At 36.5% G+C, this 22897-nt stretch overlaps 1 protein-coding gene across 1 annotated transcript in view; it reads right to left on the bottom strand.

Moving 5' to 3' along the window:
- The window catches only part of sim2 (SIM bHLH transcription factor 2), a 28698-nt gene continuing 5801 nt past the window's right edge, over positions 1-22897 (bottom strand). Inside the window, exons 4-11 of the mRNA XM_022681406.2 lie at positions 16529-16637; positions 14874-14959; positions 12794-12993; positions 10925-11031; positions 8672-8819; positions 6335-6497; positions 4684-5095; positions 1-3494 (exon numbers count right to left, since the gene is read on the bottom strand). Of these exons, the coding sequence (XP_022537127.2) occupies positions 2791-3494; positions 4684-5095; positions 6335-6497; positions 8672-8819; positions 10925-11031; positions 12794-12993; positions 14874-14959; positions 16529-16637 (1929 nt within the window). The 3' untranslated portion in view covers positions 1-2790. The remainder of the gene's footprint in view (positions 3495-4683; positions 5096-6334; positions 6498-8671; positions 8820-10924; positions 11032-12793; positions 12994-14873; positions 14960-16528; positions 16638-22897) is intronic.

Genomic DNA, 22897 nt, shown 5'->3' with positions numbered 1-22897 from the left:
TGAGGAGTCATTTCTCATGTTTATTCAGACTCAAAGCAAACTATTTTCTCATCACTTAGGCATCTTCTGAATGCAATTTATCTTTAGTTGTATGTCATTCTGCATCATAAATAAATTGCAAAGTGTGACAGGAATAAATACAGTCATTATTTTTATTTGTGATTTAATAGAACAGATATTTTATGGTGCTAAACTGAGAATCTGGACAAATAGTGTGTCCATAAATTACCTTTATTTACTTTTATTTTCTCTTAATAAAATGCTTGTTCATTCTTAGGGCAATTCCTTTTACAAAATTGGTGCACTGCAAAACCTTTGAAAAATGATTTCCTTATGATGTGGAAAGGTCAGTGGATCGTTAGCCTAACAAACTAGATCAAGATTTTATATTTCCTTCTGTTTAGGTAGTTGATGAAATATCAATTAAACTGAACCCAGATGCAGAAGATAATCCAAGACAAGTTTAATGTCAGAGATTTGCTTTTTAAATTTACAATGATAGATGCTAGGCATCATTCTCAATTCTATAATACTCAAAAACATTTTAGAAAACATTCAGATCTTCATTTATTTATTATAGACACATAAATGTGGGATTGAACATAGTATGACTTACTTTGATCTATAAACATACAACTTACAAAGCTGAAATTTGAGACAACCACTTTTACCTCAGCAAACTTAGCAATGTTAGCTTAACACCTCTGCTGCAAATTAAAGAAGCACATTTTATATCAGATATCCCACTTTAAAAAATTCAGGGAAGTAAAATTAAAACGAACTGATGCACTATGAAAGAGAAGGGTCGAGTGTAAATCCCACCCACAAAGCACATTGATCGGCCTGCTGAGCATAAAGAGAGACCAATCTGGGTGCTCTCTCTGTTACACTCTCCCTTATCTGACACTTATTGTTTTGTCTTGCTTGATCTAATATAAAATGTCCTAATTTCCTAGGGATTGCATATCATTTGTGGGGGATAATCCCGCTAGTCATGGGAGAAGTGGGATGTCTGGGATATTAAACATGTCTTGGCTGATGATCTGCATCTGGACTTCGGGATAAATCATAGAAATATCATACAGTTTCCACCCAACATTTCCTTTAAAATCATAGGTACAGCTGGAGGACATGGACAGGATTTCATGACACACTGTTCTTTCATGTTCTCATATGCATAGACTTATCGACACAAACTTCTTCAGATTTGGCAGCGAACAGTGCTAATTCCAGCAATACCACAGTATCACTGTACATTTGCAACTGACTGTGGATTTCAAAAATAGAATATATTCAGTACCTGAAGTTATGTGCAGCTCCGTGTGGAGGCTGGCATTGGCTTATATGAGTGCAGCTGTTTCTGCATCTGATGCCCAGAAGCATCAATGAGGTTTAGAGTTCTTGTTCTAGTGTTTTTGTGTGGATACTTATCCTTACTGTGTGTTCAGACATCACTTTTGATTGTGATTCCCTGCATTTTCAAATCAGGAGCACTCCAAAGAACAATAAATGAAACAGAATGAATTAATTTAATCAGCTGTATGCATAATTACATGTTTTGTCAATTATGTTTTATTGAAGTGAAAAGAAGTAAACCAAAGTCAGCAGAAGCGTCTTTTTTAAATGCCACTGATCCGACGTCATCAACATGTTTAGAGAAGAGTCATAGGAGAATTCTACTATTGTATTTTTTGCACTATAAGGTGCACTTAAATGCCTTTAATTTTTCCAACAATTGTCAGTGCACCTTAAAAGGGCTATTCAAAGCACCTACTTATGACTAGAAACTGAAGCTTATTGGTGTCTAAAAAACAGGACAAATGCTTCCAGCTAGAGCAGGGTAATATGACCTTATGACCTTAAATTAAAACAATTCATTAAACATTTTTCTCAATTACGATTATGAATGATTTTAATGAATGACGGACACTCCCTTTCCCTTTGGGACAAGCTGCTCCGGCTGCTGCTAAACTCTCTTGGTGTTTGATATATATATATAATATATATAATGATCCACATGGGTAAGATACTGGGTACTTCCAGCTCGCAATACCCAGTGTTTAAAATGGCATTAAAGAATAGCAGTTAAGGGGAAATGGAGGTCAGTAGATAAGCTGCAAGACCAAAAAAGTTAAGTCTAAGAAAAGACTGTTTGCTGTTATGCTTAGTGCTAGAGTGCTAGACAGAAATTCAACCGAGAGAGGGAATTGAACCCAGTACCCTAGCATTGCTAGGCAAGTGTGATATCATATACTGTGGTGGCTTACTAATCAGCAAGCCACTATGCTGCACAAAAGCTGAACTTCTTTTAGTAAGATAACATGCTGAAGCTGAAATGACTCTCACAGTCTCGTTCAAATATAGATATTTTAAAAAAGAATCTTTTTGTCATGAAATAACTGTATTGTACTAATTGTACATACGTGTATTTGCAGAAAATTTATGTTTTTTAAAATAGCTTGCTGCAGATGTTTTATTTACTTCTTTTCACTTAAAAAATCAAAATATATAACTGGACCATGGGAACTTAAACCTGTAGCATCTAAATGTACACTTAATTTAAGTGCTAATCTGTGACCATTCTGTTTTGACTCCTCCTTGAACCTCAAACCACATTGTGGGAATTCCGTGTTCACTAGAGTACACTGTTTGGAGAAACTCGTTGTGATCCACTGTAGAATTGACTCTGGAATTGTCCAGCAGACTCCCAAAACAGTGCGCTCTGTACTGAACAGCCCATAGTCTTAGCGTCCTCAGCAATAGACCTCTGAGCCTGAAACCTGAGCGATGTCACCTCTCGTTGCTGATGATGACCGAGGTGCCGATATAATGGGGGATCTCACTGTGGCTTTCGGGGGAGGGGCTTGAGACTGGGCTTTGGCCTCTGTACAAATAAGGGTTGAGCTCCTCCCCCCGATAACCGTAGCTTTCGGTCAGGTGACTCAGAGTGTACGGTGCAGCTGGAAAGGAGCCGTGCTTGGCCAGGACGTGGTGAAAGTTCAGAGAGACGTATGGAGACTGTGTCTGGAGGCCCATTCCCATCAGCACCCTCCTCTCATCCCCCCTGACCACCCGCCGCTCTCCATTGCTGTCGCAGTGCCCAGGGAGTCCTGCCTGGGCTTCGAAAGGTGCCTCGCCTGAGCGAAGCCTGCGGGTTTGCTCCAGCAGCATGGGGAGGTGCTGGCTAAGCCCCTGCGGTGTCCGGGTCTGCTCACAACTGCTCTTACCCAGCACTCCTCCCACCAGCAGTGAGCAGGGGGCGGACATCTCGCCCCTCTCAGTATGGTCTTTACTGTCTCTGTGGAGCTGCAGTTTTCTGGCCTCATTGTTGCTCTGTAGAGGCGTGTGGAGGCGGTTGTCTGCTCTGCTCTGGCCCAAGGAGGGATGCTCATATGGTTCCTCTTTAAAGCGACTGCAGGGTCTGGAGGAGGAGCAGCTGCTGAAGCCTCCATGCAGTGGATCGCTGGGATACCCTCGGCCAACTGTGCCACGATCTGTAAAATGAACATACCTTGTAAGACACTGTTTTGGATTTAGATTTATTTACTAATTTCTGCATTTCAGGCCTGCATTGGCTTAGAAACCAGGGGGGATGCCACCCAATATCAGAAATAGGTGGATTTATCCCCCCAAAAATTATATTATATTGTATATTGTGCTGGCCTACTAACCACCAAGCCACTGTGCTGCCCAAACCTGATCTTCATTAACACACGGACAACATTCATATTCATTAAGTTTTAAGAGTTCAGAAATCAGTATTTGTTGGAATAACACTCGTTTTTAATCACAGTTTTCATGCCCCTTGGCATGTTCTCCTCCACCAGTCTTACACACTGCTTTTCAAGAACTTTATGCCACTCCTCATGCAAACATTCAAGCAGTTCAGCTTGATTTGATTAATCCATCTTCCTCTTGATTATATTTCAGAGGTTTTCAATTTGTTAAATTTAAAGAAACTGATCATGTTTAGGTGGTCTCTTATTTTTTCCAGAGCTGTATAAAGTAACTATACATAGGTACTGAACATTTGCAGAAAATATATGTTTTATAATAGCTCTAAGATCTCTTCCATCCTTTAATGGGCAGTCCTGCACCAGTACCGTCATCTTCTGTAGACATGATTTTGTAATGTGTGCAGCATGTGGTTTTGCATTGGCTTTTTGAAAATATTATGTATATCTTTGGAAAAGATTCAAGTTGTCTTGAAGGCATCATACGTTGCTCTAAGATCCCTATTTGTCTGCATAAATGCTGCCATTACTGACACATGTTGTGATCAGTTATGAACTGATAACAGTACGAATGGTCCTTTTGGTTCGTAGTTAATTTCTTCCAAAAAAATGAAATACTTCTTCTGACCACAATACATGTTTTTCACTGTGTGATGGGCTGTCCCAAATGCTTAAATCACCTGTTAACATACGTAATTCTAATTATTCATATTTAAAAAGGCCAATTTATTTATTTATTTATTTCTAAAATGCAGGAAAGGATGCAGTTGACCAGTCAAAACATGAAATAGTACATGGGTTATTTTTCATACTGTCTCAACTTTTCCTAATTTGGTGTTGTATAATACATGTATTAATTCTTATAATATTAACAGAATATTTATATCCACATTCAGAAACGTTTGAAGTAACCTGGCAGGATTGGTCAATGGTTCGTTTGTTTGCTCACCTGTAAAACTGTTGCCACCGGGTGTTCCTGTGGGGCTGCCAGTGTGGGGGTGTAGAGGTGGCTTGGAGCTGAAAGTGTGGGGGTTTAGGCGGGGTTTGGGGGAGCAGTTATTGCCCCAGTGGCCATCCCCATGGGTTGGCAGGGTGGAGAGGAGCTGGCCTGCTGCCTGCTCGGGGGAATTCGCCGCTGCCCGTAGCTTCCTGCAGTCAGTGGGGAAGCCTGCATGAGTGTGAGTGTAGGGGTAAGGCAGAGGCAGGCTGTAGGGCAGCACCTCGCCCGGCTCTGGAACGGGCAGGGACACCGAGGGCAGGGAGTCTGGACTCTGTTCCTGACAGGAGGACAGACTGCAGGGGGGACTGGACTTCCAGCCACCTCCTGGAGAAGACTCCAGCTTATCAGAGGACAAGGAAACCTACAACGAACAAATACACAACTTTAATTACAAAGAAATCATTTTATACCAGATTGTATTGTTACCTGCACATTTTTACACTAATCAGATACATATTTCTCCACATTCACCCACAATAAACAGTTTTATTTTTTAATCACAACTTTTGTGTTTTTTTTATTACATTATGGAGTAAATTAATCAAAGTATATGCTGTTTATTAATATTCATGTTTTAGATAATTTTCTCCTTATATAACAAATATATAAAAAAATATAAAACAACGTACAGCCTCCACACAGGGCGGATTGCTTTAACAATGTATTCAAAAATATATAAATATTGCATTACATTGTAAGTAATAAGTAGCAATGTATAATGTAATTTTACACAAATGTACTTTGGTTATGCTCATATATCAATGTAAAATACAGTATAATAGTAAAAGTACACAGTATACAGTAATATATATATATATATATATATATATATATATATATATATATATATATATGTATATATATATATATGTATATATTCTTTTTGTAAGAATTCTGTTGTTAATGTGTTGATATATCCCACTGTGGTTCAGTAAAAGTCTTTATAAGGTTTTTACTATTAAGTTGTTTTACAGTAGTCTGTATATGAAATTTAATTATATAGTTTTTAATGTATATATATATATATATATATATATATATATATATATATATATATATATATACACACACACACATATATATATATATATATATATATATATAAGATTGATCACAAGCCATCAAACCAAGCTGAACTGCTTGAATTTTGCCCCATGAGTGGAATAAAGTTATCCAAAAGCAGTGTGTAAAACTGGTGGAGGAGAACATGCCAATATGCATGAAAACTGTGTTTAAAATCCAGGGTTAATCCACCAAATATTAATTTCGGAACTCTTAAAACTTCATGAATATGAACTTGTTTTCTTCACATTATTTGAGGTCTGAAAGCTCTGCATCTTTTTTGATATTTCAGCCATTTCTCATTTTCTGCAAATAAATGCTCTAAATGACAATAATTATATTTGGAATTTGGGAAAAATATTGTCTGTAGTTTATAGAATAAGACAGCAATGTTCATTTTAATCAATCATATAGCTATAAATAGCAAAATCAGAGAAACTGATTCAGAAACTGAATTGATCTCTTATTTTTTTCAGAGCGGTGTATGAGCTTGCATGCTTGTTTGTGTTTGTGTGTGTGTGTGTGTGTGTTGGTGTACCTGTGGATATGGTGATATTTTGGGTTTGGTTTTAATCCTGGCTGGTTTGGCTTTCAGCGGTTTGCGGGAGTCTGGTGTTGGGGGCAGGGAGCTCTTGTAGGAGAGCACTGGTCTGGGCCTGTTCTGACCCTGAGATAACTGCATCTCCTTATACTCCACATCCCTGCAGAACACACACACACACACACACACACACACACACAAAGACACATACTGCATGTTAAGGACACACACACACAATCAACTTCTCCATTAAAAGGGAAATAAGTAGAGTTTTCCGTATTACAATAATGTTGTGTTTGGCTCTTGACTGGCTACAATTTGGGTCTGTGTCTTGATTTTCAAAGCAGGCCACAGCAGCATTACTCACTCCTGAGCTGCGTGACAAGCAGTGGGAAAATATGACACGCTTATTTTTAAAGTGATAGTTTGGCGAAACAAATACACACAGTTTCCCCTTTAGCGTTCCCTTTAAATGTGGTCAATCAGCCAAGAAGTGTGTGGTGTCTGAAGTTCACACTGCAGCTACAAGGCTCATATGGCTAATGAGTAATGGAAGCTTGTACATTATAACTGCTCAGAAAATGGGCAGAAGTATGAGGAATGCTCAGACATCAAGATGCTACTGTTATTAGATATGGTAATACTTTTGACCACATTGGGTCCAATTTAAATAAATCATGTCACCAGATTTATGATATTAGGTGCAAAAAGCTTTGATTACTGGCTTGTTTGCATTAATCAAAGCTTACCGTTTTCTTGATATCTGGCAGATAATAGCCCATGTTAAGAATGTGACTTGAGTTTAACTTATTTATTATACCTAAGTCAACATAAAATGTGACTTATTGAATTTTATCTGTTTTCCAAGATAGTGGCTACTATTACTGAAATAATTCCACGTCCACAGTCAGTAAGTGATGAGATCTTTACAGTAATTTAAAAGTTTACTTCTATTAAAAAGACTACAGGCTATAAATATTACACAGTGTTTAGTCTTATTGAGTTTTTATCTGCATTTTAGTCAGCAAAATAGCTACATCCATTAAGTTAGCTATAAATGTTCTACAGTTTGTGGATGGTCAAATGTTAAAATACTAAAATATTAACTGTTTTCTGTCTTTTCAATCAATACTTTCTAAGTGTTGAATTTGGATTAAGGTGTCTGACTAGTTCTGCTGTTCGACTGCATGCTAAAGTATCATCTTAAACCAACTGGAAAAAATAAGTCGTTTATTAAGTTAAACTGACAGAATGGTGGCGATATGTAAAAAATCCTCAGGAACATGTGGACAATATTGGATTTAAATGAACAGTTTGTAAGATTGTAATTCAACAATTTCTATTGATTCACTGAAATTTAAGTTTGGTATGTCACTAAAATAAAAAAAATCAACATTTGGCCAAACACCAAATACAAATACTTTTTTTTCACTTTTTAAAATTATTTTGGCCATATTTTTTAACCATAAATTCATAAATGGAGAAGATCAAATGTATTTTTGTCTTGCTTTTTAAAGTCCATAAACATTTATTTAACATGGAAGATTTTTAACATCCCAGCACACATACCAACAAAACACAATACTGTTTCGTCTAAATAATTGTCTTTTCAATTTCATAGCAGAGGACTAATGGACCAATCAGAAAAAAAATCGACAAATTAGTCAACAACCAAAATAATCATTAGTAGCAGCTCTACCCATTTTCAAAAGTAAAAAAAAAACATTTTGGGTTGCATTTTTAATATGCAAATTTTGTCTAATAGAATTTCCAATGCTGTGCCCTAGATTTATATATAGATTTTAAAAACATCAAATCTATTCATTTTAGTGTAAACTCAAATCTCAGTGTTTCTTTCTAATAAAGTGTCTGAAGATTGTTTTTGAACATTGACTTGGAATCTAACCATAATCCACCCCACCAGATCACACTGATTGTCAAATCTACATGATTTACATGACCTGTGGTCAAATCTACATGACTTTATTGAACTTGCACTGGTTCATTTATTATCTTAACATGGTTTGCAGTAAGTGTGTGATAAGGCAGACATGCATAGGTTCTCATGAGGCTAATCTATGGTAATATGCTTCCATTATTTGTTAGCACGTAACATACTATTGCTTATTAGAACGCTTTAAACATCAAACATTTCTTGACCATCGTGACCTTTGACCTCACTCAACACATACAATCAACACCGCAATCTGCTGGTGCTCAGTCCATGCTCCTGTACAAGAACAATCAATTAGTTGTTCTGCATCACAGCAGGGAAGCGAGAAACAGCGGAGGTCAGGGTAGCATCTGTGGAGGGGTGAGGGGGCTGGCACTCACGTGAGGACGTAGTTGACGCTGACGATGCAGTGTGGGCGTGAGGAGCGACTGTTGTGGACGATTGTGGCGTAGCTCTGGACCCACACCCAGCCGCCGTGCTTGGACAGCATGCGGTAATACTTCGTGGTGACCTGTCCCTTCACCAACACTGCAAAGATAACAGAAATAGACAGAGATAATTAGTGAGTGTCACACTTGAATGTCTAGACTGAAAGTCTGAACTAAGGTTCATGTGTTTGTTACATTGTATATACAGCTCTGGGGAAAAAGAGACAACTTAAAAATGATGAGTTTCTTTGATTTTACCAAATTAAAAACCTCTGGAATATAATCAATAAAAAGATGGATGATCATAAGACATCAAATGATGCTGAACTGCTTGAGTTTTTGCACCAGTAGTGGTAAAATGTTATCAAAAATCAGTGCATAACTGCTGCAATACAATACAGTGTTTAACATCTGTACTTCTTATGTGGTGCTGTGATTTTTAATTATTTCTTCTAAGACCCACCCATCGATAAAAAATAAAAAATAAAACAAGCAAATTAGTGACTTTATCAGCAAAATCTGCCAGCCTTAGTATCCAGTAATTTGTCTTAAAGTCTGAACAATACAAAAAAAACTGTAATCTGCAATCAAACCAGACTATGTTTCAGTAGATCTGGACCAAGATCACCTCTTTTTGCGCGACCAAACTGAAAAGTCTTAAGGTTGGGACCAAACAAATTAGGTGTGAAAGCTCCCAATGCACCACCATGTCCTTAACAAAGACATGCTCCAATTTCTGCAAATCTGCAATGTTTTTTCATGTCCTTGTGTACTTAATATGCCTGTGTTTCCATGGAGACAGCATGCATTCATGCCTGAATGCATATGTTAAAGAAAACATACATTAGGGCCAATATTCTCAGAATTATGAGGTAAGCACGGCTGCCTCACTATTAATTTTTAAATGCATTAACGTTAGTACCTGTTTTACACTTCTAACAAGGTAAACAATGGTAATCTATGCTAATGTAATGAGATTTTAAAGCATTTCTACAAGACATGACACATTTCTACTCATGACACATTAACACAATGTAAACATGCATTCCAGATGATGGAAAATAATAAAAGTTTTATGTATCAGTAGAGACGTCCACTTGTCCTTAACAAAGAAAATCCTGTATGCCATTTTTGCTCTACAGCAGTCCTTTGTACATGTGTACATGTGTTTATACATATGAAGACAGCCACTGCATCATTGTTTCAAATCATTATCACACGTATTTTCCTACTAGGCAACCAGTGTGCTCAGAGGAAAGCGCCGGATCCCCAGCTTTGCAACACTGGCTAGGATTTAAACCTGTGATCCCTAAGCCCTAGTGTCAGTGGTCTTTATATTGAACCATGCCAGGTAAAATGTATCCTTAAGACCATCAAAAACGTTATGATGAAACTTGCTCTCATCAGGACTGCCCTAGGAGAGGAAGTTACCTCTGTTGCACAGGATAAATAGTTACCAGCCTCAGAAAGCACAAGTTAACAGCAGCCCAGATAAGAGCACTTAAATGTTTCATTATGGTTTGTTTTTAAACTTTTAAGTTTAACCCTTTCAGACCCTGCATCCATTGCAGTGGACATCATGTATTTTCTTTATTTAAAAATGTTTTGCTGCACATAACACTTTTTGAGATCTGTTGTCCATCAGAATAGACCATGAACAGCCAATTAACAAGTTTATAAACCAATGAAACAGTAGCTTGGCCCCAAATGAACTGGAAAAATAGTAGTAGCAGAGACCATTGAGTAACAGCAAAGTAACAGCTATTTTTTTTTTTACAATTTAATGTGTTTTAGAACACTTTTAATCATGTTTTTACTGTTCAGGGATGGAAAAATGTTTAAATGTTGAAATAAAATGTGAAATAAAACTGTCTATATGAAATATAAAATATTACACACAGGCTTCCAATGCAATGGAAATAAAAAAGAAACTATTAAATATTTTAGTTAATCTGGTTTATTTGCTGTATAAATTTTATAGTAGAATGTTATAGAGTCTTTTTCTGTGCATTACAAACAAAAAACATAATTCTTACATTTTTTCCATCAGATGAGATAATTAAGGTCTGAAAGGCCTTCATAGTCTGGATGACTTCATTATTTATTTACAATGTAGAAAAAAAATAAACACAAGGTATGTCCCAAAGTTTGACTGGTACTGTATATTGTGGTGACATTAAGAACTTTCTGAAAAGTCTGACTCACGTAAGTGGTGTGCGTATCGTAGGTGGAACACATCACAGCCATGTACATGCTGGTACAGGGTTTTCTCAATCAGGTCCTGTGGCTCATACCCGGTCAACTCCGCCACTCTGGAAAAAGGAGAGGGAAGAGGATAAAGAATACAGGGTTAAATTTACAACAGAAATATGTTTTTCCTAAAGGAAACACGGAATTGTTGTAAAGCTACTACCAGGTGGGTGCTATGGTATTCCAAGTGGATGCAGTAGGGTGTTATTTTAGTAATCTATAGCACACTTGTCAATTACGCATCAAGGTGCTGGATTGTGAGGGTCCAAAAAATATGCCTTGAGCAGTTTGAAACTAATTCTCTTAATTAATCATGGATGTGTCAGTGTGTCACTTGCCATTCCCTTTAAGAGGCAGGTGTGCTCTGACTTTGGCGCATTTGTAACTTAATAGTACAACGCTTTGTGCATCTCAGCAGCGGATACTGACCTGCGTGTTCACACTGTGAAGATACGCCAGCAGCTGATTTAAGGGAACAGCACTGTTATTTTATTCTTTATTCTGTTTATTGTTGAGTTAAATGTCGGGTTTGTGCTCTGCAGTGCGTACGTATGTGTATTTAACAAGTGGGGGTGCACATGTGCTGTGCGCACATATAGGAATGAACTCTGATGATTGACTTTTGTCAAGGTTCATTTCAGTCAGTTGCGCACCTGTGTTTTCCTTCAACAAAATAGCAACACTCCAGAAATGTACCTGAACAGACTTCACTTCCAGACCACCATAACCATCAGTATAGATATGTTGCTAAACTCCAGTGCTACTTTGATGCAGTGGGCACAAGGCATTAAAATAGACTGTTGACGGGGTGTAAGATAGCAAAGAGCATCGGGACGCACCTTGTGCAGGGTGTACGATAGGGCCCACAGTGTTACCAGCTGTTGTCCTAAGTGCTGTAAAGTGGTTACTATGAGGTTTCTAAATGATTGCATGAATGGTTGCTGTGTTGTTGCAAAGTGGTTGCATTGGCATCAAGGTGGTTGCTATGTAGATGATAGGTAGTTGCAATCATCCCAGGTTGTAACTATGAATAAATGTGATGAAATGATGATTAAATAAAGGATGTATTAAATAAAACTACATTTATTCACTTGGCATAGCTTGCCTAAACTCGATACAGATAAAAAGGATTTGAAAGACGCACCTGATTTGCGCATTGCAGTTTGCTGTGTAAACGCAGGCTTTGTTTGTGCATGCAAATAACTTTTACTCTCTATAGCTTCTTCAGTGCTGTCACTGAGTAATGGATAATTAATACCCTGGTACTGAAAGCAGTATCTGATCATTTGCCTTCCTTATTTTGAAAAATAAAGTATATAATATGACCTGTACATTATATACACCCATCATCAAAAAAATAATTGCACCCAGAAGAAAGTCACTGACGGATTTCAATGTTATTTGGAGAGAAACATAACCAGGACCAAAAAATGCTGAAAAAAAGAGACTGATATGGGCAATATTTATGGAGCTACACATAGTTAGTATAGTAACATGTGTAATAAAACATGCTGGGTGGCATGACCTGTAAAGCTAAGCTAAGTTAAGTAAGTGTTATGCACTTACTATGAATTAGAAGGGAAATATGGCGACACTCCTGTTCCTTACTAGTGATGCATAATGCGCCTTATAATCCAGTGCGCCTTATGTATGAAAATAGACCAGAAAATAGACATTTATTGATAGTGCACCTTATAATCAACACAACAATGTTACATATGAAATGTATTGTTTGTAGTACATGCAACTATTTTTTATTATTTATTTATATAGCCTTTTAGTTTTACTTTTAATTATATAATGATGATGATTATGAGTCCTCACCTGCTGTCGAGAAAGATGAGCTTGAGGTCCAGGCTGGCGCGGAACATGAACATGTTGCTGTGGAGTTTGATCTCCGTGATGCCGCTGGGGGGCAGTGAGTGACCCACGGCCACCAGCCCTACAATCTGGTAACACGACTCATACAGACAGACGTCCATCACGTACTGACGGATCTTCAGGTAGCCACTGCAGTGGATCACCTACACAAAACACAAACACAGCAAGCTTTTGACAGGAGCAACACAATGAAAATCACATTAAACAATTGTGTGGGTGAAAATTACCCGGTGTTAGCATTCTAGGCGCACTGACGATTTTTGGGGAAATTAAAGTATATTGAGTGCGCCTTATAGTCTCAATCTCACCGTCCAAACTATTCTGAACCTGCTGAGCTGCATATCACATCACAACACATGCACATTCATTTTACTAATCCTCCTCTTCTAGTCAAGATCACCTCATGCAGTCTGGGGAGCAGATCAGCTGGATTTGGCTGTGCTGAAGTCTATGAGCTGTGTTTGCGTGCATGTATATGTGTATGTGTTTTATGTGAGTCTAATTCTGGCCAGCGAGCTACGCTTAGGTGTAAGCGCACACACACACACACCCAGACTGCATGCAGGTATACCCGCCACGCAGCTCTGCTTGTGAACAGCAACCTGTTAGCAGTGTTTATCTAGCTCTCTCTCGCTCTCTTGCTCTTTCTCCCGGAGTCCTGCCCATGATTTATTCTCTACTTAACATAACCGGCTTGTTTACTGCCAATGTAAATTTCAAACAAATTTCCGAAGCGATGGGCTGCGTGATTTATGAGTGACAGAGGCTGGCGTGGAGGGAGCTGGGAGGGGATCGGGGGCCTGTGCTCACGCGAGGGGAGACCCCGGCGGACACAGCGTGGAAAGCAGCCGAGGCGAGAGCAGATATGTGAGCTATTACACATTCATGTTCCATTACTTCAAGTGGACCAATTAAAACAGTTCACTTCCAGATTATTCTGCTGAAAACAAATCACTCCCTTAAAACTGCCTGTAGTGTTAGAGTTAGTGTGTAGAGTTACTTGGCAAGTTCTTTGCAAATGACCCCAGGGGTCCCACTTTTCTGGCACACAGGAGTCTTATATTAGCCCAAAATTAATTTAAATGGCTACATTACTTACACAGCCTACATACTGCACTGTGCAGATGTTTGAGGCACCTCAACGCAATATTTGAAACCATTTATCTCAGCAACAAGAGAGCGTTTGATTGTAAAAACAGATTCAAGTTAACTTAAATAGAGTAAAACATAGGAATAAAAAGTTGATTTAAAAAAAATTTGAGTAAAACATAGTATAAGTTGCATATGTTGAAAAATAAATAGACTTGTTGAGATCTTGTGAGCTAGTTACAAGAACAAAGCTTAGTTCCAGATTTCTCCTTAATGCCCTTAGTCAGCATGTGTTCAATTCTATCACTAGCTCCCTTGATTTACCATCATTAAGAACGGATTTACCAAACAACCTGCTGATATTATAATTATAACTATTAAAAATACTAGATTCCCATAGAGATGTTTCAATAAACACAGAGATGTAAAACGTCTATAAGGCGCACTATAAAGCACACTTAAAATCCTTAATTTTTCCAAAAAATCGTCAGTGCGCCTTATAATATATAAGCGCTAGTTCTTTCACCATTCAGAGGTTAGTATTATTGGCCCGTGGCCTGCTCCAAGCCCCGGCTAGCACTGCTGGAGCAGCATTAGCATTAGCCACTAAGCGCTAGCTCTTTTGTATCCCTGAAATGTGGATGAAGATACACTCTTTTTTTTGACACATGTAGGTCAACATCTCACATTTAGGCTGTTACTACATCATTACCCTGTCTGCCTGTGTTTGAAGAAATTAGACAAATCAGCTCTATGTTTAGGACTTACTTTTCAATAGAAATAGAGGTGCTCACTATGCTTTTTTACTCTGCTAGCGTATTCGCTTGTCACTAAATCTGACAGCAGAAGTCATCTGCAGAGAGTGTAAGTTGTTAGGAAATGTGTTTTCCGCTAAAATGTCAAATGTTTGTAAGTGTGAAGTGTGTGTGATTACCTTGTAACCACCACACGTCAGTCCTGCGTTCCGTTTGGCTAACACACACTTCATCCTGAGGAAAAAGGAGCGTTCCATCTCGTACTCTGAAATAAACACAAATATGAGAAATATTAAAACATCTTAGCCAAGTATGTTTATGTGCAGGTGTGTGTGTGTGTTTGATTTTGTACATTTCTGGACAAAATCTCCCAACTTTGGAGACACTGTGTTTGTGTGTGTGTGTGTGTGTGTGTCTGTTTGTGTGTGTTTGGTTGGAAAAAATACATGGAAGGACAAAACACATTAAAGACACCACCATCACTATATATACACACACTGATGATACATGCTGCTTGGTGCCACAAAAACAGCTCCCTCTGAAGTTTCCCTGTGGTCTCTAGCACTAAGATGTGTAATGAAAGCAACACTATGTAGCATTTTTAACTAGCTTCTTCACAACCCAACCATTTACAGATTCTACCTTAGATTAGAGATGCATCAAAATGGGAATTTTTGGCCAGGTTCGAACAAAATAGAACATGAAAGGATTTTTTTCACTACCGCATAAATCAAACGGACTAACTGTATTTTTGTCTTGTTTTATAAAGAAAATCAATTAGAAAACTACTAATTGAACACTAAACATTAAAAAAAATATCACTGGTAAGAATTGTTCCGTCTTTTCACTTATTCTGCAGAATGCCAAGAGTATTTTTTTTTTCATTTATGGCTGAATAATTTCAGTTGCTAAATATTCAGTGCATGGCTCTTGTAGAGGAAAACAATCAATATTTTTCATGTCTCCTGTCAGTGATGAAAATGTTATGGCTGATCAATGTAATTCATAATTGTGTGTATTTGTTTATGGGCCACCAAATAGGTGCTATTTTTGTCCCCAGGAAATTACATGTATAAATGTGCACACAAAATCTTGTACATTGTCCTAATTGCAAAAGTAATAATCTAATTAAACCATGAAATATAATGATTAAATTCATTTAGAGATCCTAATCTACAACAGGAAGATATATCAGCTCGTCCTTCTGAAGACCATAGGAAGTCCAAAATTAAGTTTCTTCATTTATTTTTCTGTATATTTAATCTTATTGTAACTATGACTGAGGAGGTCAATCTCAACACTCATTCCTCTTACCTAAATTCATTCTTAATTGTTATTGTTTATTTTTAAAATACACATTTTGTGAAAAATGTGCTCACTGTACTCATGCTATTAGCATAGCCGCCATTTAGCTATTTCATGCTTTTGGTAATTCTATGCTAAAAACTCATTCTTGTTACTCAAAACATAAAAAGTAACAGGAATGGGTGCCAGTAACAGGAGTGAGTTCCAGTAACAGCAATGAGCGCCATTGACAACATTCATGTCATTTCTATAAAATAAAGACTTTCTTGAGAGAAAATTAAAGGAATTAGTGGACTTGTTTTTAAACACACTTTTTAAATGTCACATGAGTTTTGTGACCATCTTCAGCTTAGACACCTTGTAATAAATTAAGTAAAGCTGTCTGAGTTTGACCAGTACATGTTATGAATAGTTAAATACATGTGTTAGTGGATTCAGAGTTGGAAAAAAGATAAAAACAACAAGCAAATGTCCCCCATTCGGTGGAATGGCCCATATTTGTTTACATAGTTACTGTTATTATACCTACCTGGGAGAAAGTGGGGGTGAAGTGGCTGGTGAGCACTGAGCACAGCGGTCATCTCGTCATGGTCAGACGGGTGAATGTACTCAAATATGCTGTTACCAGTTAACTCCACCTGCAGAGACAATACACAGAGAGATATATTAATTTAGCCATCATTTGTCAGTAATTAGTCCAGTTAGTTTATGTTGCTTTCAGAGTTTGGCTGAGCTTTGAACGCGCTCTAATTGTGCATGCAGTGATTCAGCAGATTAATGCTTATTTGTCTTTTTAAAAAGAACGTAATTCAGCAGAACTTGTAAGACAAATTGAAACATTTTTTGGGATCGGATTAGTTGTAATCTGTGAGATTTAAGAAGATTACCTCAGCTCAGAGAAATGTCTATTATACGTGGTGTGGCTGTGTGTGTGGGTGGGTGTGTGATTGTGTGTGTGGTGGTGTTGGTGGTGGTGGTGGAACTAAAGCTAAGCTCCTGCTGAAATTGATCTGTGTCTCATTCAAAGAGATGGGTCATTCAGTTGCACTCTAAAAGAAACTGACACCAGCCAGTGTAAAGGGTTAATGTCGGTGGAAAAAAAAAGAGGATTTGCATGTGAAAACAAAAGCAGAGCACAGGCCGGACTTTGATCTATTTTGCTGCGCAAATTAGCAGGGCAGTCCGGACACAGCGAGGGCCACCGAGCGCCACTTCAGCTACAAATTGCTTTCTAAGCAGCTGCGGCTCAGGCTCTAAGCTGAGCTTTGTGCGCAGCTGAAGCTTTGTGGCAAAAGGAGCTGCGCAGACTGATGTGGTCAGGATGCAAAGGCATGCAGAACATGAGTCGGAACAAAATGTAGACCAAACACATCGATTGTGTATGTTGTAAGCGTGCGTCACTGTCCACATACTTCTATGCGTACTGTTGGCAGGTTAGTAAAGAAGTTAGGGCGTATATTCACTAGAGGGCAGTCAAGGTCAAGCTTTTCTAAAAATAACAAACATGAGACCAACCACTGGCTTAAATTTGACTGGGAAGTCCTCATAAAACTCAACCTGAAAGATAAAGTCCATTAAAAGATAAAGTCTCGCCTATCAACAAAAAGAGTCAATTAGCTGGCTGATTACACTGCAGGCAGAGGAGGGTAAGCTTACTAATGGGGAAAGCTTTCCCTCAGTAAAGAGATCTGCGCAAGCGAAGTAGCTTTTTTGCGCCTTATGGAGGCAAATGCTAAAAAATGTTCATCAGGTTTTAGTCAGATTTTATCAGTGATTTAAAATATGTTGTTGAAATGCTAATATACCTTTCAATTTCAAGTGTTTTGATCTATTTCTATTCAAACAGATAGAAGACTGGTCTTGTATGAGTGGATATAACTGCTTGGTGGTGTTGAAAAGATGGCCATTGAATAAACTAACCTACCTATATGGACTATATATGACTTGGCGACGGTGGAGGAGAAAATAGTAAATAGTGATGTAGTGATGTTGAGAAATGAAAATTTGTGGCTGAACCTGAATAAAATGAAACATCCCAACATATATAGTGTGGACCCCGTGCTAAAAAATATATTGTAAAATTGTCAAACAAGCTCTGGATATTTTCAGAAAACTTTTCATTTGGGTGAGTAAAACAGTTCTGATTATTTACAGTAACCTTAGATTTTCCGTTTTCCACTAAGGATGGGTGCGGCAGCATTAGCATTAGCGGCTTACCGCTAGTGGGACGTAAATGCTGCCTGACAGCGCTACACTGAGGAACTCTGAGCGTTATGGTAAGTCAGGGCGAGATTAGCTAGCAGGTCGTCCCACATAGGTTGTTTAAATATGGTAAACACGCAGGTTACAGTCCGATATACTTGCCCCTGAACAACAAAAGTGCTAGAGCTTAGTTTGGTTAGCGGCTAATGCTAATGCTACTCCAGCAGTGCTAGCTGGGGTTAGCAGCAGGCTACAGGTCAATAATACTGACCTCTAAACGGCAAATTAGCTAACTTTTGGCATGGTTAGTGGCTAATGCTAATATTGCTCCAGCCTTAGCGCTGGAGAACTAAACAGAAAGTCCTGTATAAAGCTGTACTTTAGCAGAGTGGCTTTACTGCTCCTTACAACCTGACTGGTAAAATTCATACATAATACACAATTCATTACAATTAATAATTAACACATAATTAATACAACAATATTTGAGTTAACTGAAAAAATATATACACTGTCCACACCAAAGGAAATAGCAATGTAATATTTTTTTTGTAAAAAAAAAAAATGGTGCAATAATAAAAACAATTATTGCTTAAAAAACACATTTGTTTAAATACACATCAAAATACATACCAAGTTATATAATGGAATTCATCAAAACCTCTAAAACATTAATATGCAAAAAAAAAATCAGTTTACCTGTAAACATTCCACCAAAAACAAATCAATATGTGTGGAGTGCAGAGGAATAAGGACTGAAAAGGTATACTATTATCAGACAGCAATTCTTTGTCTTTTTGTGCTTTTTTGCTGAACATATGTCTGCTGATTGATAGAGCTAGCACAATCAGGTTGAGGTCAGTTCAACATCTTCTTTAAATAACATTTAGTGACTCAAATGAGTTCTACCAAATCGTTGAAGAGATGTTAATGAGTTAAAGTAGCCTGTTCCATTACTGATTCACCATTGTAGGTTTATCAAGGTGTATAACAAATGCATAAAAACATAAAAATACATAAAAACACAATTAAAATTGCCTTCTGTGTAGCTCAATTTTAGACACACACACACACACACACACACACAGATACCCCTTTTTCTTTTAATTTTAGCAGGCAGCAGATATTTGAATGGTCAGCAGAACCAGTATATGCAGGTGTTCTCACATTAACAGCAGCAGAGATATTTGCATGCTATTGAATGTTGGGCTTAGCTCTTATGGGTGATGCTGATTTGACTACAGTAGAAACAACACTGTATTTTAAAGCCGCCCACACAGATCCATGCAGGGTGTGTGTAGTGTGTGTAAGGCATCTCAACCAACACATTTTACACATTTTTAAAAATGTGTGTAAAAAAAGTTATTTAAAATATTTTTTTTTCTAATAATCATTTATACAGTTTTGTGTCTATCAATTTAAAAACAGAATCTTTTTTAATACACTGTTTTTATAAACTGTGGCAAGTAATGCAGAGCTGATTCTGGCTATGTTTTAATTCACTGCAGAAAACACACTCTCTCTCTCTTTCTTTCTCTCTCACACATATACACACACACACACACACACACAAACACAAACACACACCTAACACTCTCAGTGGAGGCACTTTCAGTGGAGACAATCTATAGCTTGCATTGTTTTCCGTATAATTACAGAATAATAATCCATAGGGAGTAATAGAACCTATATAGTTAAAGAAGCTAAACATACTATTGACTGAAAATTTAATTACGCGTCATCGCTTTCCAATGAAAAACATAAATGGTGAGAAAGAAGAAAAGCTAAAAATTGCCTAAAAGTGATTAAAAGTTGCCATTTGTGTTTCTTTTTTGTTTTGCAGCTTCAAATATAGCCCTGTAAGCTCTGCTGAGTTTTAATTATACTAGTTTATTGTTATTAGAGAAATAAATTGACCAGATATCTAAAAATGCACAAAACCACTAACTACCTGTCTAATTTTCCTCAAAATATTTTATATTTTCTTCATTCGTTTTGGGAGGCAAAATCTTCTTTTCTAAGAGCAAAAAATGCTAATCTTTTGTGTAATAGAGAAGAAGCAATGCGGGAGAAACAGCAAAGTGGACAAGGGTGCAGGCAGGAACTCAACTATTACAAATTCATGCAAATAAATAACAAATGTTGTATGCAAAGTTTTGTCCATCACTGGTGTTTTTTGTCTATTATAAATTCCCACATTGATAGATATTCAGTTTCTAAAAGCTTAGTCCATAGTAGTCCAAAGAATGACCATGATTTTATTCAAATGACATACAAGAGCGTTTCATCCCTGTTAAAAATACGATCCATTTACGAAACCACCTGGAAATGATTCCTTACAAAAACACACACATTTGTTTCAGAGTACAGAAAAACCACAGCTAAAACTTTTACATTCCTTTAGCAAAATGATGATAACATGATTCAATTAAAGAAAACACTGACTCTATTTCAAATACGCAAATATCCAACCAATCTTTTCACAGTAACTTTTCTAAAACCACAGAGTCAAACCCTGTGTTTCTGTAGTTTCACTACAACATCTAAAACATATATATTTTTATCAGGGCACAAAACTGTCCAAACTGATTTACTTCAATTAAAAAAAACTCTAATAAAAAGCTAAAAAAAAAAACCTCAAACCTCACATCTACCAAATGTTGCTATTTGGGAATAATATAATTTGTAGAATGTTGGGGTTTAATAGTAAATTAAATTGTTTCTGTAAAGAGTTGCTTGTATTAGGACAGATTGAGGCTCCAGTGAAAGAGTTCTGTGTGGCGGTTTGGTCTCAGATTGACCGCTGAAATGATGCAAATCAGCAGGTTAGTGTAAGCATGTTTGAGTGTGTGTGTGTGTGTGTGTGATTGTTTTTTATGCACTGAAAGAAGTATTCAATTGATTCAAATGTGCAAATCATCTCCACATGAATTAAATACATTACAGCGGCACAATCTGAACCTAACGTAAGTAAACTGGTAAATAACATTATTGATGTAATGAATGTAAAGAATGTCCAGGTTTAAAGTCCAACACATTCATTTTTAGTCTATTTTATCAGAATAAATATGTCTGTTAAGGACAACCGGACTAGTTTGGACAGGCTAGAAGAAAAACAGGTCTAACTGACAATAGTTTTTTTTTACTTAGATTAAGATGTATTATTTGTACTGATTTGTTATATATTATATTATATATATGATATGTATTACAGGTTCATTACTCTTTATAATACAACATCATTAAATCATTAGCCCAACATGATTGTACATTAACAAACATGTCATTTATTGCAATTTATTGTGGGACCATAGATCACTCAGATAAAATGAGCTATTCTGACAGGCCTAATGTGACTCAAATTAAGTTACATCAATACACTTAAGGACAGAATACTAAATAACTGAAATACAGAAGGTATATTATATTATATATTATATATTTTTAATGGTCCTTTTCCACTGCTTCTACTTTTTGGTTCGTGTTTTGGTAAAATCTGAAATTGCAAAAACGTTTCTTTTTTGCTTAGATTAAGATTTATTATTTGTTCTGATTTATTGCATATACAGTGCATATATTATTACATTAATATTATACATGTGTAATATCTTATTATTATTACACGTGGGACCTTTATGTACAATATACATGAGCGCTATATATTATATAGGATATATGTGATATATATATGATATGTATTACAATTACCGTACATTAATATTACTAAAATACTATTATACTTAAAGGACTAATTATATAATCCTCGTGTTTTTTTATATCAATGAAAATAATACACCTCATATACATATTTACGCATATACAATACTGGGTGCATGTTAATTATATAGTATATGTTAGTATCTATGTGTATTGTACAGGTACTCATTAATTAGTTTAGAATATTTCATAATACGTATTTATATGAAACACGTAAGTTGTAGTCATTGTAGTAGTAATAATAGTATACCCCATAATTATGACACATATGTATGAACCTGTACTAGTTTATATTAACATATACTGTAGATCATAACATAAATACAATACACACATATATATATATATATATATATATATATATATATATATATATATATATATATATATATATTGTAGATACAATACATATGGAATATATTATTATTATTCTTTTTTGTGAAATACTGTATATGTGGGTGATAATATAAATATATATATATATATATGCTGTAGGCCACGTGAATTATATTCATGTAACCGAATCTATGTGCTAATTTATTATTGATATTTATTACATAAATGTGTACATAAGCTTATATAAAATACATATGGGTAACATTATCATTATAAGTAGTAGTTACAGTATGCCTTTATATGTTATTATATATTATATAGACAAACAGGTATGTGCATATGTGTATGTATGTTTAATATGCAACATGCAATACGTCACTGTCAAGCACAGTCAAAAACATCATAACAGCTTTATCACTGTTTCCAGGAATAAGAACTCATCTCTCTTCTTCTGAAGAGGATTTCTAAAGCAATTCTGAGAATCTCTCTCTCTCTGTATCTTTCTCTCTATTTCTCTCTCTCTCTCTCTCTCTCTCTCTATTTCTCTCTCTCTCTCACTTCATCTCAAGTCATCGTGTCCTAGAATATCCCCCCAGAGAAAAAACAATCACAGCGTTAACAGGATGGGTTAATATTCTGCCTG

This window comes from Astyanax mexicanus, chromosome 20 (genome assembly GCF_023375975.1).
Source record: "Astyanax mexicanus isolate ESR-SI-001 chromosome 20, AstMex3_surface, whole genome shotgun sequence".
Classification (NCBI taxonomy): Eukaryota; Metazoa; Chordata; class Actinopteri; order Characiformes; family Acestrorhamphidae; genus Astyanax; species Astyanax mexicanus.
This window is presented reverse-complemented; position numbering and strand designations above follow the sequence as displayed.